Source organism: Orbicella franksi, chromosome 12 (assembly GCF_964199315.1).
Source record: "Orbicella franksi chromosome 12, jaOrbFran1.1, whole genome shotgun sequence".
In the NCBI taxonomy this organism is placed as follows: Eukaryota; Metazoa; Cnidaria; class Anthozoa; order Scleractinia; family Merulinidae; genus Orbicella; species Orbicella franksi.
In genome coordinates, this window is record NC_138156.1 from 22261262 (window position 1) to 22273590 (window position 12329).

Below are 12329 nucleotides of genomic sequence, written 5' to 3' on the forward strand. Positions count from 1 at the left end.
CCTGATTTGCTTACCCTCATCATCTTTCCCTTACAGAAATTTCAGGTTTTACAATAAAAAACCATTGTTGTAGTTGTTATGACTGTTCTCTACTGACCTGCGTGTTGACCTTTGGTTCCTGTTTGGCCATACTTGTGGCACTCGGCACAGTGGTCTCCTGTAAATCACCTTCAGATTCAAGGTCGCCTGAAAAAATCGAGAAAATACCGACAAAAAATACCCAGTTTATCTCCTACAGACAAAACTAAGATTACCAGGCCATTGTATTTCGATGGTGTCACACAGATTCTGGTATGCAATTCTTTTTGGGGAGTGGAATCAAATAGTAATTCACTCCTTTTAGTGGTGCGTCTTTTTGGAGAGGCATGGTGGCCTCATGGTTAGTGCGCTCGTCTACGAATTGAGCGGTCAGGGTTCGAGCCCTGGTCAAGACATTGTGTTGTGTTCTTGAGCAAGACACATTACTGTCACAGTGCCTCTCTACACCCAGGTGTATAAATGGGTACCGGCGAACGTAATGCTGGGGGTAACCCTGCGATGGACTAGCATCCCATCCAGGGGGGAGTAGAAATACTCCTAGTCGCTTTATGCTACAGAAACCGGGATAAGCTCCGACCTGGTGGACCACTTGACTCGTATGCAAACTTTACCTTTACGTTTACCTTATCTGCTACAGACAAACTAAGGTTGGCATTCCAATATATATCGATGGTGTTACAAAGATTCTGGTATGCAAAAGTCTTTTTGGGAGCATGGAATTTAAATGGTAAATCATTCCTTTTAGTGGTATGTCTTTTTTTCATGAATTCTACACTTGTAACCGTCAACTAAATGTATATTAGTATATTCTCAGCTCCGACTATTGCATTTCTAGCTCTCTGATTGGCTCAAAAACTCCGACTATGAGCCATTAGTCGGAGTTTTACCTTATATGGAAAACAGTGCGCCAAGTTTAAAAATTTTCCGCTCTGTAAAATTGTTGAAATAAAAATCGGCGGCAAAAACCCGATTAAGAATATACTAAAACAATTATTCCATTCGACCTTGTTGGATATGAAGTGATCATAACCAACTCGCGCTACGCGCTCGTTGGTTATTTATCACTTCATATCCAACGCGGTTTCATGGAATAATTGTTAATTAGTATCACCCAACTGGTGGACTAATGCAAATCCTGCATTTTAATTGGCTACGCTACTAGGGGACTATTGGTAATAGTCCTCGAGTAGCGACGTTGGCGCAATCGAGCGTGACGCTTTCTTTCGTTTTATTCCCAAATAAATATTTCTTCAACTTGCATTTGCTAACTTTATTATTACCTTTTCTGTCCGACTAGCTGGGTGATACTAAAACAATTAGACCCTTCGCCCTCAACGGCCACGGGTAAACAGCCCATTCGGCTTCGCCTCGTGGGTTATTGACCCGTAGCCCTTGCGGGCTACGGGTCCAATTGTTAATTAACACACTCGCCAAATAAAGGCTAGTGGGTAAGCATTTGAAAAATTGAGTTCCTCGAAGGATCCTATCGTGTACTTTGACAGTATAAAAAATCATTTACAAAGAGAGTAACTGAAAATAGATGTCTTTTAAAAATGGACAAATCCAAAAGGACGAAGTAATATTTCATTCCTAATAACTAGCTTTCCCTCAAGGATAAAAAAATATCAAGGCACACGCCTCTATAACGCAAAAATACCTCAGTAAGACAAAAACGTCTCTAAATCTCTCAAGCGGACACCTCTCTAGGGAAGATATCTTTCTATTTTGGACAGGGTTTGGTACAGTTTGACAATCCCGGCGAGAGTAGTTCTAAAAAGAGTTGCTGGTAGTGACTGACGTTTCGACAACCTGCGGGGAAGTCATGTTTGGAATCAAGCGAAAAGTGCGTTTGTACAAGGCACAAGACGTTTAGAGATCAAGCCAAGACCATGAGGCATAAATCTCACCTTGGTCCACGACATAATTGGATGGAAAGTAACCCTGCCTGCCATCAGCCAGTTCACCCATCCACCAGTTTTCATTGTCAATGTAAAGGACGCTGATGACATCACCAGGTTGAATGGTCAGCTCATCCGCCCTGTTGGCGTCATAAGGATGCATGGCTATAACCTACAAGGCAAAATATATGGGTTATTGACAGAAAGAGAGGTCAAGATGGTTGGATATTGGCCAATATCGAGCCATCTTTAAGCTTGACCGAACAAGCTTGGTCAATAAAGGATTTATTATATAAAAAAGAACACTCTTTTCTTGCGGGACAAAGCGGGTAATCCCGAACGGGCAGGATTGCGCTCTCATGCCAAGTTGGTTAGCCAATCACAACGCAGGATTTGGTTCATCTTGCCCGCTCACGGAGCTAGCCATATAATAAAATTAGTGACTTACAACTGTATGGAAGTCTGGCTACAAACCCTTTATGTGAAAATATGGTATATCTACCAAGTCCGTTTACATCATAGTCAGCCATAGTAGGCATGAAGGAATCAAAAATAGGGTCACAAAAAAAATATATAAAAGAAACAAAAAATAAAGAAAGAAAGCAGTCGTTAGGATTCAGGGTTAAAAAGGGCAGAATGATCTAATATTTATAATGAACCTTTTTTCTGGGCTGCGGCTCCTGCTGTAACAGATGTGCTGTTGGGGAATCACTAAATGTAAACTTGGGTTTAGCACTGCCGCCGAGCTGTGACACACTCTGTTCATAAAGACAATCAAGCACATTAACACTTTTAGAACACTGTGAGCAGTTTCTATTTCTTATCTCCTAAAAATTACGCGAAGAGAATGCAGAATTAGGGAGCAGAGGACAGGTTTGATAATGACCACTACCAACCTCGTACCAAAAGTCTTCGTCTGTGGATAAGATATGCTCAATCGAGTCGCTATTGTTTTTCTTCCGCTCATTTAAATTGTATTTGAAACCAATCAAATTCGAGCCTGTAACGAACGCTCGAGAGTCCCTCGTTTTGTCAAGCTTGTGCAGAAAAGAACGAGATTGGACCTCTACTAATCTCACATTTTAAATGAACAGTTTTGGAAGAATAACAGATTGGTCGCACGGGGAGGGAAAGAAAGACAGGCAGGCAGACAGACAGACAGACAGACAGACAGACAGATAGACAGATAGACGGATAGGCAGACAGACGGACAGGCAAACAGCAAGACAGAGAGCAAGACAAACAGGCAGACAGACAGACAGACGGACGGACAGACGGACAGACAACCAGACAGACAAAAATCTAACCAAGGGTCCAGGTGAATCACTAATGTTCAAGCTCATTGAAGGCCTCTTCATCCACGACATTCCTATTGAAAACAAAAAAAAAAAAATAAATAAACATTTTTCTAAAAAATTTCTTTCGTTAAGAGTCACTGTAAAACTACGCAATTTTTGCCGTTTTCATAGGGGCTTTTCAAAGGCAAAGGCAATTCGTCAACGATCGACAGAATCCTTCAAAATGCTTGAAAAATTTAAAACTTCCTATTGTTAGATAGAAGAGAAGTAAAGCTCTTATGCCAAGTTTACCCCGTGTTCTAGTTTTGTAAATTGTTTCAATGCGAATACCGAGAACTTTGTCAATTTTCCAGATATTTTTTGCATATTTAATGAGGCAAAAAGCTATATTTTCGTTTTTTGCGAATTTCTCGAAGACTTTAAATTCTAAGAAAATCGGAATAATATTTTCGAAAGTAGCTCCCTAAAAGCGTTCTTTAGGCAAAGTTTCAGGATTTTCGATTTTTCTAACCTGGCCAGCCATTCTCGATATTTCCAGTCAGTGACTCTTAAGTAGTAGAGAGACTGGATACAGTTTGCAGGCAATTTTCTAAACAATTGTTGGATGAGGTTTTTGTGATATCCAGAATGATCAAGGTCGAGGTAGGGTTTATCAGCCGAAGCTGAAGGCCGAGGCTGAGGCTGATAACCCTTACCGAGAGTTGATCATTCTGGATATCACAAAAACCGAATCTAATAATTGTTTTGTTATACATTGAACGAAAAAAAAATGGAAGTCATGTTTTTGCTTCTTCACTGACGGCAAGCAACACAAAGCGCGCGAACTTGACATGATTACCTTTAGAAATCATGCACCGCGGTCATATATGATATGATTACCCGCGACCTTGAGTGTCCTTGACATGATTATTGTATAATCTGCAGCTAGACGACGTCACAGGCGCTGATTTCGAAAATTCACTGTACGCTTTCGGCCAATCAGAAAAGAGATAGTGAGTTCAATGTATATTAAAGCTTATTATTGTTTTTGATGGGACATGATTACACAAAAAATGTAAGAGAGTAACAAGTACAGACTTTACTTCACATGTTTAAAGGTTTCCAACACAGTGTAAGATTTCGATATGAAACAGGACAATTCGTAAATCCAACGCCTTTTTTCCCAGAAAAACCTCTTAAGGTTTATATAAGTGGTTCATGTTACACCACATTTCAATTTGACTCAGTGAGCAGTGAGAAGTATCCGCTGGGCTGGGCCAAATAACCATTCGAACAAACGTATGGTAGTCAATAAGGAGAACTTATATTTTGAGCCTAGGTACTTACCGGACGTTTGATAAGACTGGGGCACATTCATATCTGGTTGTGGGCTGCCGTATCTATTATTCTGTGAAAAAAGCCTTAGAGACTCAAAACGACCTGATGCTCCAAAATACTGCTGGGCATGAGGTGACATCGGTGGATCGTAGGGAACCTGTGGGAAAATTTCAAATGAGATTATCATTTTTCACCTATTGTATATCACTTGACCCGTTCTTAAGGGCAGTGGATATTTTCACAATTTCAGCAAAAGTTTTTGTGTTGTCATTACTTTTAACTTCGTTTTGAAACAAAAGAACAAGGGAACAAGGAAATGGGCCAAACAAACAAAACTACACAAGAAACCAAAAAAATTCTTATTCTTATTAAAATATAGCAAAACAAGATGACACTTAGCCTACACCAACTAGAAAACGTTTTCACGTGATCTCACGGTGGCCATGGTGGTGTACCACTAACCAAGCCTGTGGTAGTTAAACTCTTTTCTCATGTAAACACTTTCTTTCGTTCCAATAAATTTGCAAGGCTACTGGCCTCATGAGTAAAAACGCTCTATAAGTCACATTTGTATATAATTTTGGGTGGTCTACTGACAAAGGTCAATGAACGTCACTGCGTTTCCATAAACTCTGGTTACTATGCATGAGAGGATAATTATACATTGGGTAAATTTTCAAACAAGATAAATAGTGAATTATAATGTCTCACCTGTCCTGGCGTTGGACTTTGAAGTGACGACTTTGAACCGAACGCTGTGTACCCTGTTGGAGAGAAGTCTGAGCCCCAGGTTGAAAGACTCACATTAGTACCCATGCCTTGCCTGAATGTTCGTTCAGAGCTCTCGGGGAACTGGAAAGTAACGCCACCAGTTCTCTTTCCTGTATGCACGGGTCCAGAGTACCCGGCGCTATCGGGTCTCCCTGGGGTTTGGAACATGAAGTTATCGGCCCCTGGGGTTTTCAACATTGCAGTGTTCATGTAGCCAGATGAAGCTGGTGTTTCCTGAAATTAGGAGGTCATTGGTTTAATAAAAGCGCAAAAACCTCCCTGAAAATCACGCATTCATGTGACGGACGCTTCGTCTGTAACGATAATGATTTTAGTGTCCTAGTTACAACTAAACAAAATTTCTGTTGTTACAGAAAGTAGCAAATGATATGGTAGCTTTTGTACAATGCTTATTTCAATTTCAAAAGCAATATATCGATACAGAAAGTTCGTTATCGTCATTATGTCAACAGCATTGGATAACGAAAAATTTATGACTCCCTGAAAAGCCTCTTTCCTTGTAGTTTGACACTGAAAAGTGCAGTAATCTATGGAAGTGGAAAACCAAAACTAGTTAAAAGGTAAAATAGACTGTATTGCCTTTCACGCCATCAGAAACAGAGACTGCATATTGGTAGCGTTTCCTTTTGAACGCAGAGCTTTTCCGCATTCTGGCCGCGCGTAAATTGCGACAGCAAAAAAGAAAAAAAAAAACAGTAGGGAGTTTCAGCAAACCACGACTGCGACGGCGACGGGACTGTCACCAAACAAAAGGTTTAATGAGCAGAACAATAGCTGTGTACGTGCGTTATAATTCTTGGTACATTTCTTTGCCGTCTTCTGCAAAACAACCGCGTGAAATGACCAAGTTCTACGTATTTTGGAAAACGTGAACCGCAATGGCGAATTTTTCGTATATTCTTTTGGAATTAAACGCTGTCGGTGCATGTTTAGCCTGAGCAAGTTTTTAGACCGATAGGGGTACTGAACAGATTTACAGAGTTGCCACATTCGAAGGTAAAATATTAATACATTTTTACAAGCCGTCTTCCCCGCCGTCCCCGTGGTCATTGCTAAAACTCCCTATTGAAGAAGCGAGGGTGGTTTTCGCCCCAATTTTTGCGCGACCAAATTACTTACATTGTTTGTTCGCTCTATCCTACGTAACAAAATATGCTACGCAGGCTAACACATTGGCAACTAGGAGTGTTGCTAAGTTCACCATGAGAGGCATTAGCCGCATTAAACATGACAGTGACCCAGGTCAGGGCTCGAACCCAGACTGCTCAACCCCGAGTACGGCATGCTAAACATTAGCGCCCATTACACCACTCAAAAAAGAAGACAAGGCAGTATTTAAAGGAGCTACGTCACGGTTTGCGCATCTTGAAAAGTTTAGCCTCAATTTTTCAAGTTTGTCGTTTGTAATCCGTGTTAATCTTCTCCAACCTTAACCATCCTTGTTCCAGTACAGTTTATCATTATCTCCTTGGTGTTTTTCTATCTTAGTAAACTAGTATTTTCAGGTTTCCTTCAATCTAAAGGTAATTTTGTACTCGGCCAAAATAAGTCAAAATGCCGTGACTGAGCTTCTTTAAAGTCACACGCACCAATACAGAGTCCAGTTTCTGCTTGACTTTTCGCATGCGTAATACATCACCGGCCACGTCAGCTATCTGTACGTGCCTGGTGACGTCATCAGGTGTAGCTGTGTTCTGTTGTGACGTCGTAGGTTGTTTAGATGGAGTCACTGGAGGAGTCATCAGTTTCTTAGCTTCTTCTTTAGCCACTGGAGAAATAAAATGAACAATAAGTTTGGCAAATGATGTCCAAAGTTCCAACAACTTTGTTCTGCTTTCAGGGCACAGTTGGTGGTTCAAATGTTCTGTTTATAGTGGTCAATGCGCTTAGCTACACCTGGCTAGTTCACAGGCATGCCACTTAAACTGAAAGAAACAAAATATATCAACTAAACATAATAGGCTTAAAAATCCGAACTGGCGGGAGGCAGACCAGTTGGCTATCACAAGCATGACCGAGGAGTTGAACTAGGGTCTACTGAGAAACAAAACCAGCTTAGTGGTCAGAGGGGGACTTGAATCCGCGACCTCCAGATTTCAAGTCCTGCACCCTAACCACTCGGCCACGCTGCCTCCTATGTCGCTTTTGTGTGAACTAGGCCTGACTTTAGTGAATAGAAGCATAACAAACCTTTGGGATCATAGTGGAATACAAGAATAGGATGCGAGTCACCAAAGGAGCAGAAAGCAATGATGTGATCAAGCGGGTGAAACTGTACATCTGACACAGCATGGTGATAACCAAGAGACGTGTAGACTGACACCAGATCACCTGAAATGACATTTATCAAAAATAATTCCCATAAATTGGTTCACCAATCGCCCTACGTGATTATGGCAGTTCAGTAAACATGGTTGCCAAAAATGTATCGTTGGCCACTGATCTAAATCTTACATATTTCATTGCATTCTAGATACCGTTCGTGACATTATACTGTAGAAACATATTTATGTTAATTTTGTATTTTTTACTCCCACTTGAAAATGACCTCGGTCGAAACGTCGTGACTTTTTATCGTTAGTCCTTATTTTAACCGATTTTAATTTCGGAGAAAAAAGTGTGCGAAAATGAAATCGTCCGAAATTTTTAAGCGTCCGAAATATTTACAGAACAGTATAAAACACTGAAGTAGCTCCAAAGCTCTTAAAGGAAACTCTAGTTGAGGCACTCCTTAAGATGCGTAGCGACTTGATAAACTTTTCTTGTCGGTGTATCTGTAAGACTTCGAAGGTGCAGTAAAACTATCATTTTCACAGATGTTGTTTCAGTCTTATTTGTGTTTTGTAGGCGTAAATTTACTTATTAAGGTATGTTTCAGCAGTGAATGAAATGGGATAAAAGTGTCCAAAAATGATACGTCCGAAACAAAAAGTTCGAATTTTTTTTGCGTACCCTTCATAACACCTCATCCTATTATTATTGCTTCTTCTATCAAATACTTAGAATGCAAGCGACAATGCATGCCTGACTAGTCCAGTGCAATGAAATTACAGAACGTATTTAAAAAATTCATGAGAAAACAAGAAATTTCCAGTTATGCAAGTATTAGTTGACCACATAAAACTTGAGTTGACTGACCCGTTTCTGTGTTCCATACATACGCGTACCCATCCTCTGAGCCTGCGATAACAAAGCACCCGCATGCGCTGAGAGTGCTACGGATGTGTTCTTTAAAGTTGGAAGCACCAAGAAACCGTTGCATGACGGTATAGCTCCTCAAGTCCAGCATGCACAGCACGCTGTTGCGCACATGAACCAGCAGCTTCCGTCCATTGGGGTGCAGGCTGAGAGAGTTGATGACGTTGCCCTGGAAGGTATCACCAGAATTTAAAGAAGCTTTTTCAACTGGTGATTAGGGAAGAAGCCCTTTCATTAGCTCTGTTACTAGGCAGAATGAAAACAAAACTCACCAGGGAAAAGAAAACAAGACCAGGTTGTGCGACTGAGACTTGAATGTTTTTTTGAGGGTGTTGTTAAACGATTCTCCAACGCCTTTTACGAGAGTCTTAAAGACAGTTTTCTCCAAGAATCAGTAATGTTTCTCTGAGAGTCTTGTCTTTCTCCCAACAGGTGCCTACGTTTTTTTTTAGGTGTCAGCTGTTTTCCCTCACTAAGAGTTCCAAAATTACGTCTTCCCAGAGAGACTTGAGAACAAAGTTTTCCTCAGAATATCCATTGTCTTCCCCAGGAGTCTTGTGCGTTTTCCCCATAAACATTGTATGCCCACTTTTAACAAACTTGAAGAATCAGAGATGTTCAACCTGTTTACAATCACTTTTCACTGAAGTTAATACTAAAGCCACCCACCTGAAGTTCATCAATAGCTACTTTTGCAGACAGTGTCCAGTCATACACGTAGCCTGGGATGGACAAAGGACAAGCATTTAAACTCATATAAATTATAAGTTTTGGGTAAAATAATACTTCCTAAGCGAACTCGACGCTAGTGGTTTGATTTTAAAGAACAATACTCGACCAGTGAAACGACATGAATCCAAAAGGAGGTGAGAGACATCAACCGCGAGGATGGAATTGGATTGCAATATTGCAAACTTGAAAGAATGAAGCTTTATTGAGAGTCTTCATATCCAGCTAGTGTTGAACGTCTTATTTCAAATGAGTCTGTTCTTACCGCCAGTTCCTTTTCTCTTCCTCTTGGTATCCACTTGAGGATGAATATATGAGTTCCAAACGATAACAATTCCTTTACTGTCTGCTGAAACCATCTTCGCGCCTTGAAAGAAAGACATTTAACGTTACAAAAATCAAATAAATTACACCTAAAAACAAAAAATAAAACCATCGTAGTTCTCATACAGCACCCGGATACAATAGCCTCAAAATGCTTTACATTTTTATGATATCTCCCGGCCCACCCAACCCATGGTAAAGAGTGAATCGATCAAACCACAACACCAGAATTTCTGTGCGATAAAGGAGCGTATTAAGGTGATTCCTCGCATTTGCATTGCACATCCTTACTGCGCATAATTTATGGCGTCATCAGCGCGCGTTCGTGTACGCGCACATTGAAAACATGGCGGATTTGCCTTGATATTGAGTTCCGCCACTTGAAAAATGTCATTTTAATCAACTAATCATTAGCTTTGCGTGAGAAAAGACTGATCTGATATCTATTGTTGAAAATTGAATAAATAAGGAAAATAGCAGCTGCACTGTAGTCTTTTCAATTTTCAAGTTTTATAGCCATGGCAAGCAATTTGGTTCCAATATTTTAACAAGGATTCAGCTGTCTGTCAAAATCAAACTTTTATTTGTGTCCGACACAAGTATTGACTGTAGTTTGAGGCGTGTTTTCATGAGTCTGGGCTCACAAAGAGTTTACAATAACTTGGAATGCGTTCTTGTAATAAGCATTAAATAATGCTAAAATGGGACATATTTAATGCCTCGCTACTCCTTAACGAGCGTGGGCACCCCCTTTTTTATTTTATAATTAAAGTTCTCAAATGATAAATATTCAGTGGACAAAGTTTGAGCAAAAATCTATTGGCAGTTTTATTTCAGGGGAATTACCTTAAACAATGTTTTGGGTTCTTTAATGTTCTCTTCTATTTCATATCATTAGCTCACTGCTTTGACACGATCATCTGAGCCAACCTCGTTCCCAGGTTCCTCATCTTCTCGCCCTCCCCGCCCCGGGAGGGCAGGAAGATGAGAGAACCTCGGAACGAAGTTGCATCTGAGCTTGCACAGAGCCTAAAGCGGAGTTCTTCACGCACAGCCAGCATGATTTTAACGGTTAATGTATGACCCTGTAACGGTGGTTTCACTGAGATTCAAACCCACAACCTTTCGCATTGAAGGCTAGCCTGCGTAGCAGACGTTTCTTATCCATTTTTCAGGCGGGGAGATCAAGCAAGTGAGCGAGCCCGCAGGGATGAGAAAAGATTGGGGAGAAGTGGGGAGGGGGTGAGCCAAAGCGGAGGAGAAGGGGAAGGGGATGGTACTTCTTTTTTCGCACTTGCTCGCAGTTTCATTTGTTCCTTTCGCGTTCTTTTAGAAATGAACGCCTGCAACGCAGGCTAATTGAAGGCTCGTGCCTAACTGAGCTAACAAGATGCAGTTAAATGAAAAATGCTGGTACACTCACTACAAATAATACCACTTACCTTCTTGATCGAAGCAGACGCTGTTAATGAAACCGTCATGTCCTTCAATTTCCCTGAGAAGCTGTTAACAACAACATTAAACATTATCTGTGGAGCCAACACATTTCTTGTTCATCCAATTATCAAAGTCATAATCAAAATATCAATTCTCCTTACCGACTACCAAACATTTTACTTAATGGTGGTTTGAGAATTTGGTAATTTTCTTTACTGTTACCTGTATTTGCAAAAAAGTTTGCATTCAAGCCTAGTGCCACATCAGACCTGTGCCTATGTCCAGTCTCGGAAGCATAAGGTGAGCAGGAGTACTTCTACACCTTCATGCATGGGATTGTAAGACCTTCGGCCTGGCGTTAGATTTGATGGGAACCATTTCGTAAAAACAACTGGGTTGGGAGAGGTGCTGTGAGAGCAATGAAACTAGCCATGTTTTGAACGTGGACTGCTCCATCCCAGAAGTCACTATCTTGAAGATTTCGAAAGTTAAAAATTTACTTTCCGATGCTAAAATATCGAACGTTTAATTTTCGGACAAATTGCAGGGAAAAATTTCAGACACAGTCACTTTGCTGAAACAAAACGAAAGTAAATTTACGCCTACAAAACACGTTTCAGACTAAAACAACATCTGTGATAATGATAGTTTTATTGCACGTAACTCAAGTAGTGTCTTAACCAGAGTTGGCTCCATAGCGACTAGCGGCTTTGGAGCGATTTTAAAAGTTTTCTATTGTACTGTAAATATTTGGGAGGCTTAAAAATTTCGTATGGTTTTATTTTCGGACACTTTTTTGTCCGAAATTCAAATCGTCCAAAAGTACTATCCACTGTAAACGTTTCTCGCTGCTGTCAAGGGTCTCCTGTTTTGTTTCATAACTCTATTTGCACAGTATTCAGCCTTACCTTGCCATTGAACCCTTCACTCAGTTTGGTCCAGACCCTTATCAGGTGATCGTATCCCCCTGTCACTATGATATGAGGGGAGCCTGGGTGGTACTGTGCTGCGTACACAAAACACGGATGAGGATAGAGCTTGGTAGATGACGTCATCATAACCTTTGTATCCCAGGATCTGTTGATTGTTTAGCAGAATCTTGTTATTGAAAACTGTGTTCAATTAGGTGTCAATAAATTGCAGGTTTTTCTTATTTTAGGCCGTACAATGCTAACATTATATTGACAAACATCAAATATTTGCTTACAACACTTTATACATTGCCAAACAGACAGGCTATGACGATTATACAATCACTTATGGGGGAGCAGGGATAGTGCAGTGGTGAGAGTGCACA

General features: G+C 40.6%; 1 protein-coding gene across 1 annotated transcript in view; it reads right to left on the minus strand.

Moving 5' to 3' along the window:
* LOC145463450 (jouberin-like) overlaps positions 1 to 12329 on the minus strand; it is a 29194-nt gene that overhangs the window by 2092 nt on the left and 14773 nt on the right. Inside the window, exons 21-33 of the mRNA XM_081447206.1 lie at positions 11941 to 12109; positions 11038 to 11098; positions 9537 to 9638; positions 9212 to 9264; positions 8483 to 8711; positions 7535 to 7675; positions 6934 to 7112; positions 5264 to 5557; positions 4562 to 4709; positions 3245 to 3306; positions 2597 to 2695; positions 1947 to 2109; positions 98 to 186 (exon numbers count right to left, since the gene is read on the minus strand). Of these exons, the coding sequence (XP_081303332.1) occupies positions 98 to 186; positions 1947 to 2109; positions 2597 to 2695; positions 3245 to 3306; positions 4562 to 4709; positions 5264 to 5557; positions 6934 to 7112; positions 7535 to 7675; positions 8483 to 8711; positions 9212 to 9264; positions 9537 to 9638; positions 11038 to 11098; positions 11941 to 12109 (1789 nt within the window). The remainder of the gene's footprint in view (positions 1 to 97; positions 187 to 1946; positions 2110 to 2596; positions 2696 to 3244; positions 3307 to 4561; positions 4710 to 5263; positions 5558 to 6933; positions 7113 to 7534; positions 7676 to 8482; positions 8712 to 9211; positions 9265 to 9536; positions 9639 to 11037; positions 11099 to 11940; positions 12110 to 12329) is intronic.